Below are 25,440 nucleotides of genomic sequence, written 5' to 3'. Positions count from 1 at the left end.
ATGTATGAGCATCTGAGCTGAAAATAATTATTCTGAGCAGAATAGGAACGTTGGTGTCTCCGTCGGCAACCATCTGGAACACAATCTAAATTGAATACAGAGTGAGAACGCTATCATCAAAACCCTCTTAGAAATCACACCTGTATATTATTAACTGTGAACTGGGGTAGAACGTTCAGACATGTCGCTCTTTCGCTCATTGTCTGTCCACTTCAGGATGTTGTGGAAGTTCATGTTGTCAATTCAAATGGCACTTTTTAGGGGCCAGAGGGGAAACGCTGTGTCGAATGAGGGAGAGTTACAAAAGGAGACAAAAGAAGAGTTGAATTGCTGTGCCCACTGGGTTAGATGAATTGCTGTGCCCACTGGGTTAGAATGTACTATTCATTTTATGGTCCATTACAGTGTCTTCAAAGGGAAAATGCAATGACAATGACGTTATGATAATGATATCGTTTACTGATGTGGGCAAATGTTGCTTGTTCTTCCTCATGTTTGTTGTGGCATAACTCTTCTACAAATGGATAGTTCCCTGAATTGGTGTGACAAAACAGAAGCCTCTGGAAGTGAGCCTCTCATTTGCATGGCTAAGCGTCTCTTATCCGGGCACCATTTGTACTCAGGCATCTGCTCTTCATGTTCTCTAGCCCCGTCCTGCTGTGAGCCAGAATGCAGCCTCTTCAGCATGACTGTGCTCCAGGTTTACTAGTACCTACGAAAGGGAGGAAGAGAGAGAACCAAATACTGCCAGTCATGTGTATGACTGTATTTACAGTTCCAGTTACAAAACCAAACTCCCTTCTCCTCCCAGTTTTCCCGGTACAGGGGCTCTCCTTCACAGGACCTAAGTATCCTCCCACTCCCTCTCCGTCTCCTGTTAACGACTGGCAAACTGTGATGTCGTTGCAGTACTACGTCTTCCGATGTTGCCTTAGTAACAAAGAGACATAGACAGAGAGTGGTACTTAAAATTCACGTCATTCTTGCACTAACCTTGTCTCTAGGAGGTCAATAACTTCTCCCTCCTGTCCTGAAGGTAATGGCCATTTCAATGTCTGTCTGCCATGTGTTAATATTCCACTGTGCCAGTTTATGGGGGAGGGGGATTGGGGGGTGGGGGAGGGTGGGTGGGGGAGGGTTTCTTGGAGAGGCAGTAGTGTATTTTTGGCACTTGGCATCATTGCTTTTCTATCTTTATTAGCTGCAGAGGCAGAGCAATATCAATATCTGTGTAACCAGAACCTTCACTCAGAATACCCAGTTTAGATGATGAAACAGTAGGCTATGGCAATGCAGAGCGAATATTTTATGATGACAGCTTCATGTGTAAATGTAATGATGTTAAATCTGAAGATGTCCATTATAGCATTGGGACATTATAACATGTCATATATTTCTATTCACTTCATTTTTTGAAAAGTTGGCATTATGGAATATGCTGAATGAAGCTCATCGGTCGATTGATAGACATACAGAATATTATTGTGACACATGCAGGGTATGCAAATATGATGATCAAAGTAGTTGATTGGTTTTCTATTTTTCAATCATTTATCATTTGTGTTTTTTGATGATGCCTCTCTCTCAAACAGTAAGCTCATATCACTATGTTTGACGGTTCTCTGCGAGAAGGATGAGTTTTAAGCCTGATATGTTTGCAGGTTAATTATCCTGTTGAAATGAGGTGAAAATGGTTACTGAAATGTGGGGGATTGAATCTAGAAAGGTATCTTATGAATAAAGACCATTTTAATATCTTAGGTCAGCACACCTTTATAACATTGGCTATTAAATTAATTATTTATTTCTTCATATAATTTACACTATATGAGCTTGAATGTAAAAAAATGTATTAACAAGGGCAAACAGTCTTGGATGGATTTAGCTGATAAAGCCACCAAGTCAGAGAATTGATCTATTCACATTTGACTCTATTCTCTAGATCTGTTCATATATGGCATGTACATTTGAATGAGGATCTCAAAAAAGCCTATGTTCTGTTTTTGCCTAAGGCATGAGGAGAACATTGTGTTTTTGGAATGAGTCCATATTATGCAAACGCATCACACTGTTCAACACTGTGTTTCTTATTTGCTTGTCGACATAACTGTGTTTTCACTCAAAATGCCACAAATCATGCCCGAGGACTGTGAGCAATTCTCTGTGTAGTGGATGATTTAAAAATGGAACGGGAAGAGGAAGTGTCCATGACCAATTCTCACTCAAATCTGCATTAAATCTGCCTGTATACTCCATAATGTGTGGTGTATTTATTGTGCTGTATGTGTGACATGCAACAGTGTTGCCTTTCTAGAACACTGTGATAGAAGTGTGTAGGGTAACTATAACTGTGTAAAAATCTACACTTGTGTCCTCCTCAGATAACACTAGCTGGATAATTCCATTCCCCTCAGGATAAGCAGTTCTTAAAGCCCCATAATACACTAAATGCACAGCTTTCATTCAAAATCTGCAATCATGGTGCTGCCGGATAAAACGTAAATGTTTACAAGATAACACAAACCTGCCACAATAGGCCATTGTCGTTAAATGGGCAATTCATGAAGCTTCTGTAAAGCCCTACACGAGCAGCAGGCCCACTGTAAGGAAATGAAAAGCTCCTCCATTATTCTCCTCCATGATGGATGAGTGTCCCACTTCCATGCTGGTGATGCTGTAAAAGAAACCCACTCTTTCCTTTCTCTCTCTTTTCCTGGTAGCGAGCAGTTCAAGTGAGTAGATGTATGAAGCAGAGTAAAAAGTTTAGTGCTTCATTAAAAAGTGAATGTTTGTTCTTTTGTCTCAAATGCTCATTGGCGCTCCCTGAAAATTCTGAGACACATTATACACTACAGATGTAGGATCTTCATTTGAGCCAGTTTGCTACAACAGGAAAATGATACTGTAACAACAGGACATGTAAATTATTATGTGGATGATAATTAAGGGGAATTTTTGTGTAGTGGATGAATACATTTTTCATTAGGGCAAATCAAGTCTGAAATGTCAAAGTGGAAATGACAAACTTTTTAAAACTCAAATACAACAAGTTTGCATTTCTAAGCAACAAAAGAGTGATCAAATTAAGATTCCACATCTGTAGTTGGAATAGCAAAGTGGTAGCCTTTATTATATTTAGAGCTTTTGTTAGTCATTCCATATTTACATACTTGTGTTCAGAAAACAGGCAATTCGCTTTAGAAAGGCAGCAAGGTGTAGTTCTAGGCATTCAGTACAAGAGAGAAACACTCTTCTTCATGATATGTACTCAGAAAAAAAAATTCAGTGGGAGGGAGAGACAGTGTGAAGTATCGATCATCACTCTGTTATCCTGCCGATTAGCTCAGTGAATCATGTAACTAAGTTCTAAAAAGGTGTCAGGATGTTTCATTTCTCAATGTGCCTGCTGTCATTTAGCTACTGTATGGATAATCTATTGGCATTGTGAATACTGGTAGCAGCTGTCTTTTACCTAAGGATCTCTGTTGTCATAGTGACAGTGCTTTGTTAGAGACTTGCTCAGAATGATCTGATGAGAGCTGTTCAGCAAGGCGTTCGATCCAATGTCTGTCTGTCTGGCAGCAGTTGCACCCGTTGAGGAGGGAGGACATACACGTTAGATAGGCATCTCTGTTACCCCATACTCTTTATACTCTATACCTGTGTTCTTTCAGTCCATTACAAAGCCAATTACTCAATAGGTTTTGGCTTCAGGGTACTTGAAATATGGCAAGCACTTTTTGTAAGATTCTCCATTTTCTCAAAAGAGTTGTGACATGCATGTCTTGGTTGCCCTGGTGAATTGATTTTAATAAGGACTTGTGCGTTTACATATCTATATTTGATGCAGTTGTATGTACTATTCTTGATTACAGAGGTGTCTGCTCTACTCTGTTCCATATTCTATTTCAGTTGAGACGTTGGTACATCCTAGGTTGCTGTGCTACTGTGTCCAGCAATTGCAATTATGTGTTATTGTCATCAAATACTTAGGACAACAAAACAGTCCATTGTGACTTCAAATGAAATCATCGCCTTCAGTGGAGGCGGTAAAACATTTAAAAAGTGCAGATAGCTAGTTTATCCTACTGTAACACCCTGCTCAAACAGAGGGGATGCTATGTTAGCTAGCTGGCTAGGACTATCCAACACAACACTGGAACTCTTCCAAGTCAAGGTTAGCTTTTGGTATTACTAATTTATTGCCACCGGGGCCCGCTGGTGTTACTGCTTACTGACTGTACACTAACGCTACTGCATGATTGTAGCGGTTTTACTACTGCGTTAGTTCCATTAGCTATGCTGACTATGACGTTACTTTAGCTAATATGGGGACAACAATGTAGGCTGTGTGTAGCGGTTTGGCTTGGAAAGTTTTTTTCGCCTGGTCACATACAGCTGAGGTGTTCTGCATTGAAGTCCACAAGTGAAGGGAAGAGGTGAGTGGAGGAGAGCGCATAACGTAGATGCGAGAAGGAATACAACGTGGCTGTTATGAGAGTGAACTCTGTCTATGCATGATCAGGGGTGTATTCATTCCGCCGATTCTGTTGAAAAAGTTATCTTAAACGGAAGCAAATGGAACAAAACGGGTATACATTTGTCCGGTAGAAACTCTTGTTCGCAACTGTTAGACTAATGATTACACCCTATATCAGCTAGATGCAGGCAAGAGTGTGCAAGGCGGTATTGAATGTCACTGTCTGTCACCTCAAATTTGTCTCTCGACCAGTGTGCACCTGCGTTGTAAACTTTCATTCATAGGCTAGGTTGTAGCAACCTCATGATGGGTATAGAGAAAATTAGAGTATCATGTTGTAGCCTAAACCTATCGCTGTTACACTGAACTGGGTGAATGGAATATGAATAAAAGTCATCCAATATGCTGTAATAGAATTAAGGCCGTCCTCCCTCATCTTAAACTGCACTGACTGCCATTGGACGTATCTGAAGATTGAACACCATTTCTCAGTAAGTACCTCTATTTTAGACTATTGTACAAAGATCCAGTGCTTAGGTAATGGTAACTGAGACTAACATGGCAGTTTCAGGTACTCAGCCACAGCATTTTTGCAAATGACCACTGTAAGAATAACATTATGGTAATGTTGCTGTGAAGAGAGGCCTTCAGGGGGTGCCTGCCATCTATATCTAGAAGGGGGGCTGAATATGACAGAGTGGAGGTATGCATATTTATTGTTATGTGTTTACCCTTTATTCTATTGGTCAGTAGATAAATCAGTATCATAATCCATATTTCATAAATTGACAGTTTTTTGTATCAGGAATCAAGGTAAGACCCAGGTGCAGACCGTGTCGAAGTAACAATGTTTATTACAGCAACAGGGGCAAAGGTACAGGAAAGCAGGTAGGCTCAGGGTCAGGTCAGGCAGAGGTCAGTAATCCAGAGGTGGGGCAAAGGTACAGGACGGCAGGCAGGCTCATGGTCAGGGGCAGGCAGAGTGGTCAGGCGGGCGGGTACAGGGTCAGGAGAGGCAGGGGTCAAAAACCAGGAAGACGAGAAAAGAAAGACTGGGGAAAAGCAGGCGCTGAATACAAAAACGCTGGTTGACTTCACAAACAAGACGACCTGGCAACAGACAAACAGAGAACACATGTATAAATACACAGGGGATAATGGGGAAGATGGGCAACACCTGGAGGGGGGTGGAAGCAATCACAAAGACAGGTGAAACAGATCAGGTTGTGACATATATGCATACTTTCATCATTACACCTTGATCCATTATTCTTAAGTATGTGTATGAATAGGAGATGTAATGTTATTATGTTGTGCTATCATTTGTTCTGTCTTTGTTCCCTCTCTCTCCTCCCTCATCACAGGTGACGAGCAGTACCTGTGACCAGTGGGAATGGTTTATAGTAGAGTGCTATGGAGTGGGGCTGCAGGTCTCCTGGGTTCTGGGCCTGGGAGAACATGAGTGAAGGTGTCTCTGCAAGGAGGCCTTCTTATTGTGTTTGTTATTTTCAGTCTGAGGGCCATGTATTTGTAATAAATATCCCACAAATGTTGCATCAGACAATGTGGTCCTGCGATTCTTTTCATAGATACAGTCTATGAAAATCCCTTCCAGAGGACAGCTGCTAGAAGAAAATATTTACGGAGTGTAGTTGTCAAGATACTGTACAGACTGAGGGGGAAAGTTGACGAGGCACAGGGCAGCCAGTCAAATTAACCAAATGCAATCAACGAGGGTTGAAAATGAGCTTTTCTAATCAACACTAACCAACAAACCCTAATGTTTACCAATTAGTTATCCTATATGATACAGTATATGGAAAGTACATTGAAGTCTATAGAGTAGAAATAGAACAGCAGGCATTGCATTGTGTCTGTGTGTGTGTGTGTGTTTACGTGTGTGTATATGTGTGTGTGTGTGTCACATTGTTACATTGTATTTATTTATGCCAGAGGGCTACTTTGGGATATCTTTTGGCATCCATCCGTGAAGGCTGACGAATCCGGGCCACGCTTCACTTCACTCTGTCCTGTCTGTTTCTGGAAATAGGGCCTTCCGCCAGGGCAGCTGAGCCATAGCAATGCTCCAATCCTGGAGAGTTGCGATGCAGATCTGCCTTTCTGTGGCATGTCTGTTTTTATCCAGGTTGTCATGTCACATTTCTTTTAGGTTTTAGCTTGAAGGTGTGATTCAGTCATCACAATGTCCTTTTATATTTATCTGATGTCTTTTTTGTGACATCTTGTTTTGTCCAGTTTTTTTAAGACGCATAGGATTGGGAAATATTAGGCAGACACTTTGCTATTAGGGTTGATAAACTAAATTATCACTAATCCAGTAACATAAACTGACATTGATATGAGAAGTGTCTGGTTGAATCAACGTTGTTTCCATGTAATTTCAACAAAGGGACGTTTAACCAACGTGGAATAGACCTTGAATTGCCGTCTGTGCCCAGTGGGTCTGCTGCAAATATACGTCCCAGAGCTGTGTCACAGAGGCCATTCACAACAGCAGCCTTTTCCGGCCACTTTCCCCAGTCTCCTGACAATATTTCCACTGATCGTTTCTAACATTATGTCTTCTCTCTTTTCTTCCAGATGGAGGACGTAATAGCCCGCATGCAGGATGAGAAGAATGGAATTCCTATCCGCACTGTGAAAAGTTTTTTATCCAAGATTCCAAGTGTTTTTTCAGGTAAACATCTTACCTAAAGCTTGTGTTGTAATATATTGTAAACGGTGAAATGGTAATGCCAGCTATTGAAGTCTTCTGGCTTCTGACTGACTTGGAGAGCTTTCCGTGGTTGTGAAACCCATACACCTAAACCAGAGATGAAACAGAATACCAAAATTAATCATAATGTTGCAGGGAGCTGTGCAGAGTTCTGAAAAGAGAACCTAGAGTTGAGAAACGACACTCAAAACTGAACACAATGGAAACTTGAAGGCTAGATAGCCTTGTAAATGTGTCTTGTTCTCTTTAATACCTTATGCAAAAGTGGAGCATGCGTATTCCTTTTGCAGGATAGCAAACAACAGATATGAGTTGCCATTATTCAGGAAGTCACTAGTCACCTTCCCTAGAATATGTATACAAGCAGAACAGTTGATGTAATGTGAGTGGTGGTCCTGGAACAGTAAAGTACTCTGGAGCCAAGATGAAGTCCATAGAAAGACTAAATGAACAGCACAGCCACAGGATGAATGGAGGAACTGTTTTGTTCAGTCTTATTCAGTGCTGCTCAGCATTCAATTAAAATGAAATGCCCCCTATTTAGTAGTAGCTGCAGTACAATAGTTTGTTAATTGAGTCACGTATACACTCCCCTCCATATTTATTTAGAGAGTGAAGCTACATATTTTAAATACAACTCTACACTAAGCGTTCGGAATGTAAGATAAAATGTTTGTATGAAGCGACAATACAGAATGTCACCTTTTATTTAGGGTATTTTCATACATACATGCATACATGCATACATACATACATACATACATACATACATACATACATACAGTACATATGCATCATACATACAGTGCATTCGGAAAGTATTCAGACCCCTTGACTTGTCCCACATTTTGTTACGCTATAGCCTTATTCTAAAATTGATCAAATATGTATATTTTCTCATCAATCTACACACAACACCCCATAATGACAAAGCGAAAACAGGTTTTTAGAAATTTTGGCAAATATATTAAAAACAGAAAACAGAAATACCTTATTTACATAAGTATTCAGACCCGTTGCTATGAGACTTGCAATTGAGCTAAGGTGCACCTGTTTCCATTGATCATCCTTGAGATGTTTCTAAAACTTGACTGAAGTCCACTTGTAGTGAATTCAATTGAATGGACATGATTTGGAAAGGCACCCACCTGTCTATATAAGGTCCCAGTGTTGACAGTGCATGTCAGAGCAAAAACCAAGCCATGAGGTCGAAGAAATTGCCCGTAGAGCTCAGAGACAGGATTGTGTCGAGGCACAGATCTGGGGAAGGGTACCCAAACATGTCTGCAGCATTGAATATCCCAAAGAACACAGTGGCCTGCATCATTCTTAAATGGAAGAAGTTTGGAACCACCAAGACTCTTCCTAGAGCTTGGAACTGAGCAATTGGGGGAGAAGGGCCTTGGTCAGGTAGGTGACCAATTGTGATGGTTACTCTGAAAGAGCTCCAGAGTTCCTCTGTGGAGATGGGAGAAACTTCCAGAAGGACAACCATCTCTGCAACGCTCCACCAATCAGGCCTTTATGGTAGTGGCCAGACGGAAGCAACTCCACAGAAAAAAGCAAATGCCAGCCCGCTTGGAGTTTGCCAAAAGGCCCCTAAAGTGTCTCAGACCATGAGGATTAAGATTCTCTGACTGATAACATCAAGATTGAACCCTTTGGCCTGAATGCCAAGCGTCACCTCTGGAGGAAACCTGGCACCATCCCTACAGTGAAGCATGGTGGTGGCAGCATCATGCTGTGGGGATGTTTTTCAGCGGCAGGGACTGGGAGACTAGTCAGGATCAATGGAAAGATGAACAAAGCAAAGTACAGAGACATCCTTTATGAAAACCTGCTCCAGAGCACTCAGGACCTCAGACTAGGGCCAAGGTTCACCTTCCAACAGAATAACGACCCTAAGCACACAGCCAAGACATTGCAGGAATGACTTCAGGAAAAGTCTCTGAATGTCTTTGGCCCAGCCAGAGCCTGGACATGAACCAGATTGAACATTTCTGGAGAGACCTGAAAATAGCTGTGCAGTGACATTCCCCATCCAACCTGACAGAGCTTGAGAGGATCTGCAGAGAAGAATGGGAAAAACTCCTCAAATACAGGTGTGCCAAGCTTGTAGCACCAAGAAAACGCAATGCTGTAATCGCTGCCAAAGGTGCTTCAACAAAGTACTGAGTAAAGGGTCTGAATACTTATGTAAATGTGATATTTCTTTTATGATTTAAAAAAATAAATTTGCAAAAATGTATAAAAAACTGTTTTTGTTTAGTCGTTATGGGTTATTGTGTGTATATTGACGAGGATAAAAAAAACAATTTAATCAATTTTAGAATAAGGCTGTAACGTAACAAAATGTGGTAAAGGTTAATGGGTCTAAATACTTCCCCGAAGGCATACATGCTGTCATAATATTACACTATTTTCAGAATAGCCTTGTAGCAGATTACCTCACACATCTCACAATTTTAACCTCCTAGAAAGTGAGTAATTGCTGAAGGTGTGAATTTTACTGGGTGTATTAATGATGGTAATCCATGATCAATCTTATCTGGATATGCTAATGCTAATTGGCTGTTATTTTACAGTTTTCTGTAAATGCTATCAATTTTCAAAACAGTGTACTCAAGACACCGAACTTTGTGGCCTTTTGCAAAACAGTAAATGCATTTGATAAACACATTCATCAAATGAACACAACAGATGCTCTTTTGATGAAAAAAAGATTAACACAAACATTTCTCTTGAGTCTAACCTGACAAAACAGAAAGTAACCCTGTCTTAAAATAAATCCCAGTTGATCAATACATTTTATTTGCAGTCGATGATCACAATTGGACATACAACAATTAAAATGTACAGAATTATGGGCAAATACTCTCCTTTTATGCATAATTCACCCAACAATTTCATACACATCAAATCAAATATAATTCATGTTCAAAAAAGAATTGGAAAGTAAGCACATAGTGTACAGGATCCAATTCTCATCACAACACGTTTGTGTATTCAATACATAGGCTGGTCTACTCATAGGTTTTTTGACTTTCCATCAGCAAGCAGAAACACAGCGTTAATTCAAACAGTGCTTCCCAAACTGTGGGCCGTGGCAGGGTTAGGTGGCAGGGTTAAATTATTTGTGCATTACAACACAAAAAATGTACATATACACATTTGTAAACATAAACAACAAAAAAGCTAATATAAAGTATGTAGAAAAGATACTGGACCTATATATTTTTTAAATAATAAGAGAATTGCTGAAATAGTAGTGGGCCGGATTCAAACCCATGCTGCGGCATTATATGTGGTCTAGTGGCAGCAGCTAAGACTACAAGACCAACATAGGTCACAATATTTTCTCTTCTGATGAAAACAACGTGTTGATATTCTTCGAGCAAACACTTTACAGGGAATTTTGTATTCATTGATGACAATTGTATTTGAAGTTGTGCAAAAGTGGGTCTAAGAAATGCAATCCAGGTACAACACCAAGAAAAGGATCAGACATTCCGAAGATGGATTTAAGCGTTTGATCATTATTGTTCTGCTTTGCGTTAGTTTATCCACAGTTTTTAATCCACCTATTTTTCTGAAGTTGTGGTAAGACGTGGCGAGTCCTCAGGAGCTCATCTCAGAGACAGGGGAAGAAAGAGACAGGTGTGGAGAGTCACTCCATCTCTTGGTGACCCCGCTGATCCCTTTTCTTCACTTAATACATTCTGTCCATCTCTTACACCACACCTAGAGAGGAGAGATGGAGAGAGAGACACAGTGATAATAACTTTTCTATCTAAGCCATGTGAAAACCAGTGGTTGAGCTGGGGTGTGAAGATGGCTTGAGGCCAGATGTTGCACTCAATATTGTGGGCTGTTAAGATTATTTACTTGTAAGATCATTTTTATTTACGTGCACTAATGATGGCTTTAAATCCATTCTAAATATACTAGCCATGTTGTCCTTAGCATTAGTTAGACAGGTTCTGCCATGACTGTTCCAGCCACTATCAGGGGTGTAATTTGTATGAATGAGAACAGAGGTAGGTGGTTTCTAATGGTAATAAAAGCATAGTGTGTTGGACTGCCAATTACCCACCCACATGCTAGGAATTTGCATGTAATTAATGGGCCGACTCTGGTGTATTAAAGGGGCAATCTGGAGTTCAAACAATAACAAAAACAAACATAACACCTGTCACGTTCTGACCTTCTTTTGTTATGTCTTTGTTTTAGTATGGTCAGGGCGTGAGTTGGGTGGGTTGTCTATGTTTGTTTTTCTATGAGTTGGTATTTCTGTGTTTGGCCTGGTATGGTTCTCAATCAGAGGCAGCTGTCAATCGTTGTCCCTGATTGAGAACCATACTTAGGCAGCCTGTTTTCACCCTTGATTTGTGGGTGATTATTTTCTGTGTGCTCCACACGGAACTGTTGCGGTTTTTGTTATTTCACGGTGTTATTTTGTATTTTTCTGTGTTCTATTAAAAGAATCATGAACACTTACCACGCTGCGCATTGGTCCTCCGATCCTTCCTACTACTCCTTGTCAGAGGAGGAAGAAGACCGTTACAACACCAATGTTTTGCAAACAAATGAGGGAGGGGGCTGGAGAAATGTAACCACTCTTAAATCCATAGATACAGCTTTGGATGCAAGGACTGACCGTCAATACTATCCAAATTATATTTTTAACTATGTTGTGAGAGTATGCAATGTTTATTTAAAATAACATTGTTTACAAACAATGGAGCAAAACAAGCTTATATTTTGGGTTGTGATGGGGTATGACAGTTGAACTAAGCTTATGAGGCATTTATACGTTATATTCTTCAAGAATTAATGGGTACATATCATTGATCTATAAGTCCACAAATAGATGTAGCAATCCCATTTTGCCCCTTTAATAATGACTATAGTTTACATCACTGGGCTAAAAGGTGCTGTATACAGTATGCTTTGGGGTATTTATGTATGTGGTTTTCCATTCCAGGTTCTGACATTGTACAGTGGATGATCAAAAACCTGAATATTGAAGATCAAGGTAATGCATGCTTATTAGTGTCCTATTATGTGACACTAGATATGTGAAACAGTGAATCATTCACCGTTAAACTATCGTTCAAACGTTTGGGGTCACTTAGAAATGTCCTTGTTTTTGAAAGAAAAGCAACTTTTTTTGTCCATTAAAATAACATCAAATTGATCAGAAACACAGTGTAGACATTGTTAATGTTGTAAATGACTATTGTAGCTGGAAACGGCTGATTTTTAATAGAATATCTACATAGGCGTACAGAGGCCCATTATCAGCAACCATCACTCCTGTGTTCCAATGGCACGTTGTGTTAGCTAATCCAAGTTTATCATTTTAAAAGGCTAATTGATCATTAGAAAACCCTTTTGAAATGATGTTAGCACAGCTTAAACTGTTGTGCTGATTAAAGAAACAATTAAACTGGCATTCTTTAGACTAGTTGAGTATTTTGAGCATCAGCATTTGTGGGTTCAATTACAGGCTTGAAATGGCCAGAAACAAAGTACTTTCTTCTGAAACTCATCAGTCTATTCTTGTTCTGAGAAATGAAGGCTGTTCCATGCGAGAAATTGCCAAGAAACTGAAGATCTCTTGTACAACGCTGTGTACTACTTCTTTCACAGAACAACACAAACTGTCCCTAACCAGAATAGAAAGAGGAGTGGGAGGCCCCGGTGCACAACTGCGCAAGAGGACAAGTAGATTAGAGTGTCTAGTTTGAGAAACAGATGCCTCACAAGTCCTCAACTGGCAGCATCATTAAATAGTACCCTCAAAACACCAGTCTCCACATCAACTGTGAAGAGGCGACTCCGGGATGCTGGCCTTCTATGCAGAGTTGCAAAGAAAAAGCCGTATCTCAGACTGGCCAATAAAAAAATATATATTAAGATGGGCAAAAGAACACAGACACTGGACAGAGGAACTCTGCCTAGAAGGCCAGCATCCCGGAGTCGCCTCTTCACTGTTGACGTTGAGACTGGTGTTTTGCGGGTACTATTTAATGAAGCTGCCAGTTGAGGACTTGTGAGGCGTCTGTTTCTCAAACTAGACTCTCTAATCTACTTGTCCTCTTGCGCAGTTGTGCACCGGGGCATCCCACTCTTCTTTCTATTCTGGTTTGAGCCAGTTTGCGCTGTTCTGAGAAGAGAGTAGTACACAGCGTTGTACGAGATCTTCAGTTTCTTGGCAATTTCTCGCATGGAATAGCTTTCATTTCTCAAAACAAGAATAGACTGACGAGTTTCAGAAAGTTATTTGTTTCTGGCCATTTTGAGCCTGTAATCGAACCCACAAATATGCTCCAGATACTCAACTAGTCTAAAGAAGGCCAGTTTTATTGCTTCTTTAATCAGAACAACAGTTTTCAGCTGTGCTAACATAATTTCAAAAGTGTTTTCTAATGATAAATTAGCCTTTTAAAATGATAAACTTGGATTAGCTAACACAACATTGCCATTGGAACACAGGAGTGATGGTTGCTGATAATGGGCTTATGTACGCCTATGTAGATATTCTATAAAAAAAACTGCCGTTTCCAGCTACAGTTGTCCTTTACAACATTAACAATGTCTACAATGTATTTCTGATCAATTTTATATTATTTTAATGGACAGAAAATGTGCTTTTCTTTCAAAAACAAGGACATTTCTAAGTGATCCCAAACTTTTGAAATGTAGTGTATGTGACATATCAAAGACCTTGGGACTATAAGGTTCTATATGTGCAAATCATAGTCCTGAGATACTGAAAATCTAAGTTTTCACATCCCAGATCTCAGAATTGTTCTGTAGTGAATTATTCTCTCATAACCCATTAAAGTACTCAAATTGAAGATTTCTGACAGTGTTGTTTTTTTGCTTAAGTGCCGTTATTTCTGGCTAGACTAGCCTACCATACTTAGAGGGAGATGGCAAAGACGTATTCTGATTGGTCCGTCTATATTTGTTCAGGCTTGTGATTGGATCACAGATAGATAGAACCTAATAGCACCAAGTTAAAAATAAAATCACTTAAAATGTACTTCATAGACATATGAAGAACCATCTAAAGATCAATTACAGTGGGGCAAAAAAGTATTTAGTCAGCCACCAATTGTGCAAGTTCTCCCACTTAAAAAGATGAGAGAGGCCTGTAATTTTCATCATAGGTACACTTCAACTATGACAGACAAAATGATAAAAAAACATTCCAGAAAATCACATTGTAGGATTTTTAATGAATTTATTTGCAAATTATGGTGGAAAATAAGTATTTGGTCAATAACAAAAGTTTCTCTCAATAATTTGTTATATACCCTTTGTTGGCAATGACAGAGGTCAAACGTTTTCACAAGGTTTTCACACACTGTTGTTGGTATTTTGGCCCATTCCTCCATGCAGATCTCCTCTAGAGCAGTGATGTTTTGGGGCTGTTGCTGGGCAACACGGACTTTCAACTCCCTCCAAAGATTTTCTATGGGGTTGAGATCTGGAGACTGGCTAGGCCACTCCAGGACCTTGAAATGCTTCTTACGAAGCCACTCCTTCATTGCCCGGGCGGTGTGTTTGGGATCATTGTCATGCTGAAAGACCCAGCCACGTTTCATCTTCAATGCCCTTGCTGATGATAGGCTTTGTTACTTTGGTCCCAGCTCTCTGCAGGTCATTCACTAGGTCCCTCCGTGTGGTTCTGGGATTTTTGCTCACCATTCTTGTGATCATTTTGACCCCACGGGTTGAGATCTTGCGTGGAGCCCCAGATCGAGGGAGATTATCAGTGGTCTTGTTGTCACGTTCTGACCATCGTTCGTGTGTGTTTTCCTTGTTTTAGTGTTGGTCAGGACGTGAGCTGGGTGGGCATTCTATGTTGGATGTCTTGTTTGTCTATTTCTATGTCTGGCCTGATATGGTTCTCAATCAGAGGCAGGTGTTAGTCATTGTCTCTGATTGGGAACCATATTTAGGTAGCCTGGGTTTCACTGTGTATTTGTGGGTGATTGTCCTTGTTCCTGTCTCTGTGTTTTGCACCAGATAGGACTGTTTTAGGTTTTCGCACGTTTGTTGTTTTGTTAGTTTATTCGTGTACAGTTTCTTTATTAAAGTACAATGAATAACAACCACGCTGCATTTTGGTCCGCCTCTACTTCACAACAGGAAAACCGTTACAGAATCACCCACCACAACAGGACCAAGCGGCGTGGTGACAGGCAGCATCAGCAGTAGCAGCGCATGGAGGACTGGACATGGGAGGATGAGTTGGACGGTAAAGGACCCTGGGCACAGCCTGGAGAATATCGCCGCCCCAAAGAAGAACTGGAGGCGGCGAAAGCGGAGATGCGCTGGTATGAGGAGGCAGCACGGCGAAGCGGATGGAAGCCCGAGAGTCAGCCCCAAAAATGTCTTGGCGGGGCACTCACAGGGAGTATGGCTACGCCAGGTAGGAGACCTGCGCAAACTTCCTGTGCTTACCGGGGGGCTAGAGAGACCGGGCAGGCACCGTGTTATGCTGTGGTGCGCACGGTGTCTCCAGTGCGGGTGCATAGTCCGGTGCGGTACATTCCAGCTCCGCGTATCGGCCGGCCGGGCTAGAGTGAGCATCGAGCCAAGTGCCATGAAGCCGGCTCTACGCATCTGGTCTCCAGTGCGTCTCCTTGGGCCGGCTTACATGGCACCAGCTTTGCGCTCGGTGTCTTCGGTTCACCTGCACAGCCCAGTGCGGGCTATTCCACCTCACCGCACTGGCAGGGCGACCGGGAGCATTCAACCAGGTAAGGTTGGGTAGGCTCGGTGCTCAAGAGCTCCAGTGCGCCTGCACGGTCCGGTCTATCCAGTACCACCTCCATGCATCAGCCCTCCGGTGGCAGCTCCCCGCACCAGGCTTCCTGTGCGTGTTCCTCGGCCCAGTACCACCAGTGCCAGCACCACGCATCAGGCCTAGAGTGCGCCTCGCCTGTCCAGCGCTGCCAGAGCCTTCCTCCTCTCCAGCGCTGCCGGAGTCTCCCGCCTGTTTAGCGCTGCCAGAGCCTTCCGCCTCTACAGCGCTGCCGGAGTCTCCAGTCTGCATAGAGCTGCCAGTCTGCAAGGAGCTGCCAGTCTGCAAGGAGCTGCCAGTCTGCAAGGAGCTGCCAGTCTGCAAGGAGCTGCCAGTCTGCAAGGAGCCGCCAGAGCTGCCATTCTGCAGGATGCCGCCAGAGCTGCCAGTCTGCAAGGAGCCGCCAGAGCCGCCAGTCAGTATGGAGCAGCCAGAGCCGCCAGTCAGCATGGAGCAGCCAGAGCAGCCAGTCAGCATGGAGCAGCCAGAGCCGCCAGTCAGCATGGAGCAGCCAGAGTCGACCAGTCAGCATGGAGCAGCCAGTCAGCATGGAGCAGCCAGAGCAGCCAGTCAGCATGGAGCAGCCAGAGCAGCCAGTCAGCATGGAGCAGCCAGAGCTGCCAGTCAGCATGGAGCAGCCAGAGCTGCCAGTCAGCATGGAGCAGCCAGAGCTGCCAGTCAGCCAGGATCTTCCAGATCCGCCAGTCAGCCTGGATCCGCTATTCAGCCAGGATCTTCCAGATCCGCCAGTCAGCCAGGATCCGCCAGTCAGCCGGGATCTGCCAGAACTGCCAGTCAGCCGGGATCTGCCAGAGCCAACTACCTGCCTGGGCTTCCTCTCAGTGCTGAGCTTCCTCTCAGTGCTGAGCTTCCTCTCAGTCCCGAGCTACCCCTCAGTCCCGAGCTACCCCTCAGTCCCGAGCTACCCCTCAGTCCCGAGCTTCCCCTCAGTCCCGAGCTTCCCCTCAGTCCCGAGCTTCCCCTCAGTCCCGAGCTTCCCCTCAGTACCGAGCTTCCCCTCAGTCCCGAGCTACCCCTCAGTCCAGTGGGGCCCTTGGTGAGGACTACTAGGCCAAGGTCGGCGGCGAGGGTCGCCTATCTAGGGACGCTAAGGAGGTGGACTAAGACTATTATGGAATGGGGTCCACGTCCAGTGCCAGAGCCGCCACCGCGGACAGATGCCCACCCACACCCTGCCCTATAGGTTTAGGTTGTGCGTTCGGAGTCCGCACCTTGGAGGGGGGGTACTGTCACGTTCTGACCATCGTTCGTGTGTGTTTTCCTTGTTTTAGTGTTGGTCAGGACGTGAGCTGGGTGGGCATTCTATGTTGGATGTCTTGTTTGTCTATTTCTATGTCTGGCCTGATATGGTTCTCAATCAGAGGCAGGTGTTAGTCATTGTCTCTGATTGGGAACCATATTTAGGTAGCCTGGGTTTCACTGTGTGTTTGTGGGTGATTGTCCTTGTTCCTGTCTCTGTGTTTTGCACCAGATAGGACTGTTTTAGGTTTTCGCACGTTTGTTGTTTTGTTAGTTTATTCGTGTACAGTTTCTTTATTAAAGTACAATGAATAACAACCACGCTGCATTTTGGTCCGCCTCTACTTCACAACAGGAAAACCGTTACACTTGTATGGCTTCCATTTCCTAATAATTGCTCCCACAGTTGATTTCTTCAAACCAAGCTGCTTACCTATTGCAGATTCTGTCTTCCCAGCCTGGTGCAGGTCTACAATTTTGTTTCTGGTGTCCTTTGACAGCTCTTTGGTCTTGGGCATAGTGTAGTTTGGAGTGTGACTGTTTGAGGTTGTGGACAGGTGTCTTTTATACTGATAACAAGTTCAAACAGGTGCCATTAATACAGGTAACGAGTGGAGGACAGAGGAGCCTCTTAAAGAAGAAGTTACAGGTCTGTGAGAGCCAGAAATCTTGCTTGTTTGTAGGTGACCAAATACTTATTTTCCACCATAATTTGCAAATAAATTCATTAAAAATCCTACAATGTGATTTTCTGGATTTTTTCTCATTTTGTCTGTCATAGTTGAAGTGTACCTATGATGAAAATTACAGACCTCTCTCATCTTTTTAAGTGGGAGAACTTGCACAATTGGGAGCTGTCTAAATACTTTTTTGCCCCACTGTATATGTGACTAACACATTTTTGACAAAAACATTATAGTCCCAAGGTCTCTATTCCACCCTTATTCTGGAGAAGTTCCTTTCATGTTGTATCAATTTAACATGTCAATGGCTAATTAGAATCATTGTAACATAGTGGCGAACTTCGTTTCTCTAAAACCTCAGTGTACAGTAGCAGGCTTTTCTAAAGCAATATAGATTTTTAAGACATGTATATACTGTAACCTAGTAGATGCTGCCACTTTAGGTCAGGTCACTCAGAGGGAAGCTTTTCAATGGCGGACAAAGGGAGGCAATAGGCATAACCCCTATCACTGATTTAGAGGAGAGCTCGTGTGTGTGTACATTCTGGTGCATGTGTTGGTATGGATGGGTCGATTCCCCCGCATTAGTGACACATTTATCACTTTCTAACACAAAGCTGACTCAATAGTACTTCATAAACCACGCATGGACTCTGGAGCACTGGAGAACTCTCAAAAGGACTGTAGCCAGGGTGAAATACCTGCTCCTAAGCCTCAGCAGGAAACAGGTTCAGACTGAAAAGGGTAGAGCTCTGAGTGAAACCTTTTGATTGCTTGACTTCAAGGGTTTTGATTGAGGAATCTCACTTTACTGTGTCGTCACTGACAAGGTCTTACAAGAGCAGGAAATTGCACTGAAACACAGTTTCAGCCTGAGAGAATCTTGTTGGAGGCCGCAATGGTCCTGTGAGGAAAGTTTACCTTTGGTTACAAATGTTATAGAACACAAATGGACGGTACCAATACACCCATAGCCACATACTAGTGCAGAAATGACCTCAAATTAATTATAATCTCCAGTCTGCAGGGTATTTAGGAGGAAGTGTACATTTGAATGGCTCAGCCATTTTAAAGACTATTACAGGGCATACGAGTAGAGTCAGGGATCATAAAGTCAGACAGTTGTACTTTAGCTAGGGAATAACAATTTGAGGATACTCTTCCCAAGCCAGACACTAATTTCTATTCCAGTTTAAGAAATAATATTTTTTATTTTCCTGTTTCATCCTTTTCCCTCTTGAGTTTAGGATATGAATCCGATTAGCCTACGGAGCAGCTGTATACTTCTGGGTATACCACAATTTGTGGTAATAAATGCATGATTTAGGGCTATGTGCTAAGAATCCAGAAAGTTGTTAAAAGTAAAGAAATATAAACATTGAGTAGACTTAAGTTATTTTGGGTGGGTGAGTGGATTTGTCTTTAAACCTGTTTGATATCCACAGTGTGTGAAGCTCTAACCAGACATTAATTTAGATGAATGTGCAAATCCACTCTCAGAATACTTGAATATATGCAATCTGTGTGTAGTCTTCTGTAGGGAAGCTATCTGGCTCTTTCTGTAATTGCTATATCTCTACAGTATGTTGCTGTTTCGCTTCAAAACATTGCATCTAACATGCAGACTAACAATCTCACACAAGCACAAAATGCATAAACACACACAAATCCACATGCAAACACGCAAATACACTTGAAGGGCACTCACATTTATCAGTAAACGTGTCTTTAAACATGAATGAGTGATAATTTATTGATGCATAGCTGGGTCTTACATACATTCTAGATACAGAGAAATAGTGATAAAAATAGAATGGGTTTAATTTTACATTAGGAGAGGTGACAAGGGTATGGCATATGAGGAATACATCCCCATCGGTACTATACTGACCTCATTTACCATACCCCGGTGAAGGGGGGGAAGTGAGGTGTGTCAAAGGGGACAGTGGGAATATTAGGGGTGTTGTGGTGGAAAATTATAGGATTTTATTTGTGTTGTCCAGTGGAGGCCCTTCACCTGGGGACCCTGATGGCTGCCCACGGCTACTTCTTCCCCATATCAGACCATGTACTCACACTGAAAGACGATGGCACTTTCTACAGGTTTCAGGTACAGTGAATTCATAGGCTGCATAGCTCTTATGTGTACTATAATGTACTCCTACTGTCTACCGTATCTGATCCAATCCATATCAGACCACACATGGAGGACTAGGATTCATATGTCTTTATTGAGTGCTTATCCACAGGGACTTATGGGCTTTATACTTTACACCTAATCCAGTTATATTGCTGGATGTTTTACTGAGGCAACTAAAGTGCCTCGCTCTAGAGAAATAACAGGGATTTTAGTCAGGTGTCTCTGTTTTTAGATCAAGGTGTCTCTGTTCTTAGATCAGTTCTTAGATCCAGGTGTCTCAGTTCTTAGATCAGTTATTAGATTAAGGTGTCTCAGTTCTTAGATCAATTAGATCAAGGTGTCTCAGTTCTTAGATCAGTTATTAAATCCAGGTGTCTCAGTTCTTAGATCAGTTCTTAGATCAAGGTGTCTCAGTTCTTTAGCTGCCTTGTCCCTCACTATTTCCTCCTCACAATTGTTGTACCCAGACCCCCTACTTCTGGCCGTCAAACTGCTGGGAACCAGAGAATACAGACTATGGTAAGTGTGTCTTAGCAGTAGTGAATAGTTTTACACAATGGAAGGCTGTACAGAGCACTGAATGTAACCATCAACATGATAATATCAAAATGTATTTTATTTGTGTAGCATCTGACATGCAGTACATTGTGGCCCAAATGGCTCTGCAGAAGAAAACAGAACCATCAATGGTGGTTTGTTCATTTCAATGTGTGAATATATGTATTTGTATGTAAGTTGCCACAACCCCTCTAGCCATATAGATAGCCGTTTGCATCCTCAACGCAGCGATGGATGTTGTTAAGACCATTTTACATGCCACATGGTACTCTGGTTATGGAATGACATCAATGTTGTGGCCTAGACTGCAGCTGATGCAGAAAGGGTTTGGCAAGTAAAAATGTTATCTGTAAAACAGCATCTGGTCAACAGTAGTTTTCTCTGTTTTCTGATTGATTTGTTCTTCCTCTGTGTTCTGTGCCCCAGCCGTTTACCTCTGCAAAAGAACAATGCAAAACAAAGCTCGTCTGGAGCTGGCAGACTACGAGGCGGTAGGTCTTCTCTCTTCATTGTCATTGTCTCTGTAGTGTGTTAGCACTAGCACTAGCACTAGCATTGATATCAGCCTGTATCTTCATCTCTTTAGTATGTTAGCACTAGCATCTGTAACTTGCCTAGTTTAGTGTTAAGGATGCTATTGCTAATATACTAAAGAGATGAAGATAAATGCTGATATCAATGTTAAGGATGCTAGTGCTAACATACTAAAGAGATGAAGATACAGGCTGATATCAATGTTAAGGATGCTAGTGCTAACATACTAAAGAGATGAAGATACAGGCTGATATCAATATTTTTTATTTTTTTATTTAACTTTTATTTAAGTAGGCAAGTAAATATGTTAGCACTAGCATCCTTAGCATTGATATCAGCCTGTATTTTCATATCTTTAGTATGTTAGCACTAGTATCCTTAACACTGATATCAGCCTGTATCTTCATATCTTTAGTATGTTAGCACTAGTATCCTTAACACTGATATCAGCCTGTATCTTCATATCTTTAGTATGTTAGCACTAGTATCCTTAACACTGATATCAGCCTGTATCTTCATATCTTTAGTATGTTAGCACTAGCATCCTTAACACTGATATCAGCCTGTATCTTCATATATTTAGTATGTTAGCACTAGCATCCTTAACACTGATATCAGCCTGTATCTTCATCTCTTTAGTATGTTAGCACTAGCATCCTTAACACTGATATCAGCCTGTATCTTCATCTCTTTAGTATGTTAGCACTAGCATCCTTAACGCTGATATCAGCCTGTATCTTCATCTCTTTAGTATGTTAGCACTAGCATCCTTAACACTGATATGAGCCTGTATCTTCAAAGTGAAAACCTTTTGTTCTGTTGCTATTATTGTGTTATTATATCATGTCATGAGATAAGACAAATCATTATTTGGCTAGATTTACTATTTAGATTTTTTATGGTTATTGTTGTTTCAGGAGAGCTTAGCGAGGCTACAGAGAGCATTTGCCAGAAAATGGGAGTTCATATTTATGCAAGCAGAAGCACAAGCAAAGTAAGTTTCCAAATGAAACAAATCTACTATGTGTTGATGAGTGTTAAGTTGAACACCACACTCCTACTCATTATAACGGATGTGCCATCATCTCTTAACTACCATTTCTCAGCAGTTTCCTAATAACACCACATTTTAGGCAGGGGAAGTGTCAAAGAAAAAACATGAATATTACATATGGTTTTGTGAAAAGACCTAAAAAGTAATTGCTTGTACTGTGTATCCTTTGTCCTCAGAGTTGACAAGAAAAGAGATAAGATTGAGAGGAAAATTCTCGATAGTCAAGAAAGAGCGTTTTGGGATGTGCACAGACCAGTGGTGAGTTTATTGAGCTTTTAAAATCTCATGCTACAAGAGTTACACTATCTCCATAACATAAAACCTAGCTACAAGGTTTGGCCAAATTTTCCACTGGAGAATACAGCTAACTGGAGCCTAACATGCTGACCAAACCGGAAATTTCATTAGGCACACCTGTCCCCTGTTCCCGCTGATTAGTACTTGTATAAGTGTGCCCTTTGGTTTCCATTGGGCTGTCGATTATTGTTACAATGTCCGTTGGTGCATGTGAGTACGTGTGCTGTGTATTTTGGCTTTCGTGCCATTGTGGATTGTGCCGATGATCCTCACTCTTTTGTTTGTTCACCCACACCAGAAGCGATCAGGCCATCAAAACAAACTCTAAACCAATTATAATAATTTGGGGACATGTCAAAAAGCATGAAACATTTATGGCAATTTAGCTAACTAGCTTGCCGTTGCTAGCTAATTTATCCTGGTGTATAAACATTGGGTTGTTATTTTACCTGAAATGCACAAGGTCCACTACTCTGACAATTAATCCACAGATAAAACAGTAAACAAAATTAATTTCTCATCATCTCTCCTCCTTCCTTCAGGCTTCTTTTTCTTCTTTGGACTTTATATGACGGTTGGCAACCAATTTTATGGTGCATTACTACAACCGACTTCAGTGCGGACCTCAGTTAATCTTTCAATCACCCACGTGGGTATATGCTCCTAAAAACCAATGAGGAGATGGGAGAGGCCGGACTTGCAGCGCGTTGATCATCACAAATAGAACCAATTTCTATTTTAGCGCCTGGCCATGCAGACGCTCGCTGACGCGACGTGAGCGGTGTGGTCAGCATGTAAGGGATTGATTCAATCTGTATCACTTAACATTTCAATCGCGCTATTGCGTTGCAGTTAAGTTAATTTCCGATTGAGTGGACATATGTAGCATTTACCGCGATTGCAGTCTCCACGAACGCAGAACATTGCCTTTAAATTTCAATCGCACTATAGCGCTGAACTTCCGCAATACGGATTGAATCAAGCCCCTAACTTAGTATTTCTGTTTGTGGATATTGTTGTGTATTGTCATGCATCCCATGCTTAGAAATATCCATTGTCAAAAACTACATTGATCTTATCTTAGAAATTCAAAATACATGTCATGGATTTTCTTTTTATTAGATGTTTTTTGTAAATGTTAAAGAACTTAACCTGTGCTTTCTTCAGTCTACAACGTAATTTATTTCTCTATTCAATGTGAATAATGTTTAATATGAATAATGTGAGGGGTTTGATAATCGTAATTTTTTTGCCTGGTAAAGGCAGAGCTTTTTGTCTTTCCTCTTTGCCTGCCATAATATCAAAATGTTATTATTGAGGTACCGTCAATTCAAACAAAATGATGTATTCACCTGCAGCTCTCCAGTGGTCTTTATGACCTCATCATCCATTCAGACACACTTCCTTCTTAGTAATATCTTCCACTAGGGAATGGAGCCGCTTCCCTGGAAAAATCCAGCTCCATGAGCTTAATTGGAAAATAACAGGATCAATTCATGCATGCTTGGAACATTATAATCAGGTTCCTTTCTGATTTCACAGCAGCCTCGTCAAACCAATTAGCCACCGTGGTCCTGGAGGATACCTTAATTGTGCCCCTTGTTTGATCATGCAGGACGTACAGACAATATGTTTTACATTAATATTTTACTAGATCATGTTTGACTGAGCGTGTCGCAAAGTGCAATAGAAGAAGCTGTTTTTCTGGGTTCCCTAAACAGTCCTACCTGAGCTGCTAGTGAATCAATAGGAAGAAGCAGAGAATGCTCCCTGAAGGGCTTGTTTTTCTTCTGTTAATTTCTGTTGATCTCCAGCCCGGATGTGTAAACACAACAGAAGTCGACATAAAGAAGTCCTCCAGAATGAAAAATCCCCAAAAGACAAGAAAGGTGACTTTTTCTAGAAATCCATTAATTCTGAATAACAGGTCAACTGAAACACTGTTATTTTAAAATATTTGATTTTGGGTGGGTTCTGATTGTCTCTCTGTCTCAGTCAGTATATGGGCCTCAGAATGATGTGCGAACCCACAGCCCCACCCACACCCCTGCCCCAGAGGCCAAGCCAGCCACAGAGGAGCAGCTACAGGACCAGGTAATGTAGAAGCTGCTGGACTTCCAGGGTAGTTTCTCTTGCATTGCAAAATGTATGTTTGGAAGGAAACTGTTCTTTCCAAATTTACATTTAAGATGGCAACACTGTCACTGTCTTGTCAGTTCGACCAGTTTCCAGAAATTCACAAAATATTGTTTCCCCATGTTGTTCCAGATCAATTATTGGGGAGGGCAATTAGACAGACATCGACTGAAAATGTCCAAAGTGGCTGAGAGGTGAGCGAAGTTCTCCGTCTCTTCATTCTCCCCCCCATTAATCCCTTCATGAACTCTCTAAAACTTAATGTAGCCAGTAATTAAGAGCTTAGACAACCTTGAAAAGTGTTTAGCCCAAACAATACCTGCTGTGTATCATCAGCACTAAGACTAATTGTCATTTCTTGTGCTGTTATGTAACACTAAACAGAGTTTCCCATTCTCAGCTGCCTGGGTTACACACTATTGTGTTAAAGCAAAGATACTGCATCACTTCCTGCTATCTTCAAGGTCAAATACTGTGTAGCATTGATGTTAGTCATATCCTGAGTTCCCCAGGGCGCACGATACATTGTCACATTTTCTGCAGACTCTACCTGCCTGAACTGAAGAGTAAGGTGTCTTTCTTTCTTCAGTTTGTTGGCCTATACAGAGCAGTATGTGGAATATGACCCCTTCATCACGTCGACCGACCCCTCCAACCCCTGGATCTCAGATGACACCGCAGTATGGGAGCTGGAGGCTAGGTGTGTATTTTTCTCTGTGGTTATTCTGTGTTGATTTACA

The 25,440-nt window shown here is 41.7% G+C and overlaps 1 protein-coding gene across 10 annotated transcripts in view; it reads left to right on the top strand.

The window, feature by feature from the left end:
• LOC139412227 (regulator of G-protein signaling 7) overlaps positions 1–25,440 on the top strand; it is a 58,725-nt gene that overhangs the window by 26,264 nt on the left and 7,021 nt on the right. For 5 of the 10 annotated variants that reach the window (XM_071159073.1, XM_071159065.1, XM_071159102.1 and 2 more), the window contains 11 exons: positions 7,082–7,178; positions 12,202–12,252; positions 19,985–20,091; positions 20,589–20,640; positions 21,106–21,170; positions 22,131–22,207; positions 22,444–22,525; positions 24,379–24,453; positions 24,560–24,658; positions 24,833–24,894; positions 25,290–25,400. In XM_071159073.1, coding sequence (XP_071015174.1) covers positions 7,082–7,178; positions 12,202–12,252; positions 19,985–20,091; positions 20,589–20,640; positions 21,106–21,170; positions 22,131–22,207; positions 22,444–22,525; positions 24,379–24,453; positions 24,560–24,658; positions 24,833–24,894; positions 25,290–25,400 — 878 coding nt within the window. Of the gene's footprint in view, positions 1–3,910; positions 4,972–7,081; positions 7,179–12,201; positions 12,253–19,228; positions 19,289–19,984; positions 20,092–20,588; positions 20,641–21,105; positions 21,171–22,130; positions 22,208–22,443; positions 22,526–24,378; positions 24,454–24,559; positions 24,659–24,832; positions 24,895–25,289; positions 25,401–25,440 lie in introns of those variants that run through there. The other 5 variants (XM_071159110.1, XM_071159096.1, XM_071159125.1 and 2 more) reach the window with 4 other exon arrangements.

This window comes from Oncorhynchus clarkii, chromosome 1 (genome assembly GCF_045791955.1).
Source record: "Oncorhynchus clarkii lewisi isolate Uvic-CL-2024 chromosome 1, UVic_Ocla_1.0, whole genome shotgun sequence".
NCBI lineage: Eukaryota > Metazoa > Chordata > Actinopteri > Salmoniformes > Salmonidae > Oncorhynchus > Oncorhynchus clarkii.
The sequence above is the reverse complement of the archived record's forward strand: the minus strand, read 5'-3'. Positions and strand labels throughout refer to the sequence as shown.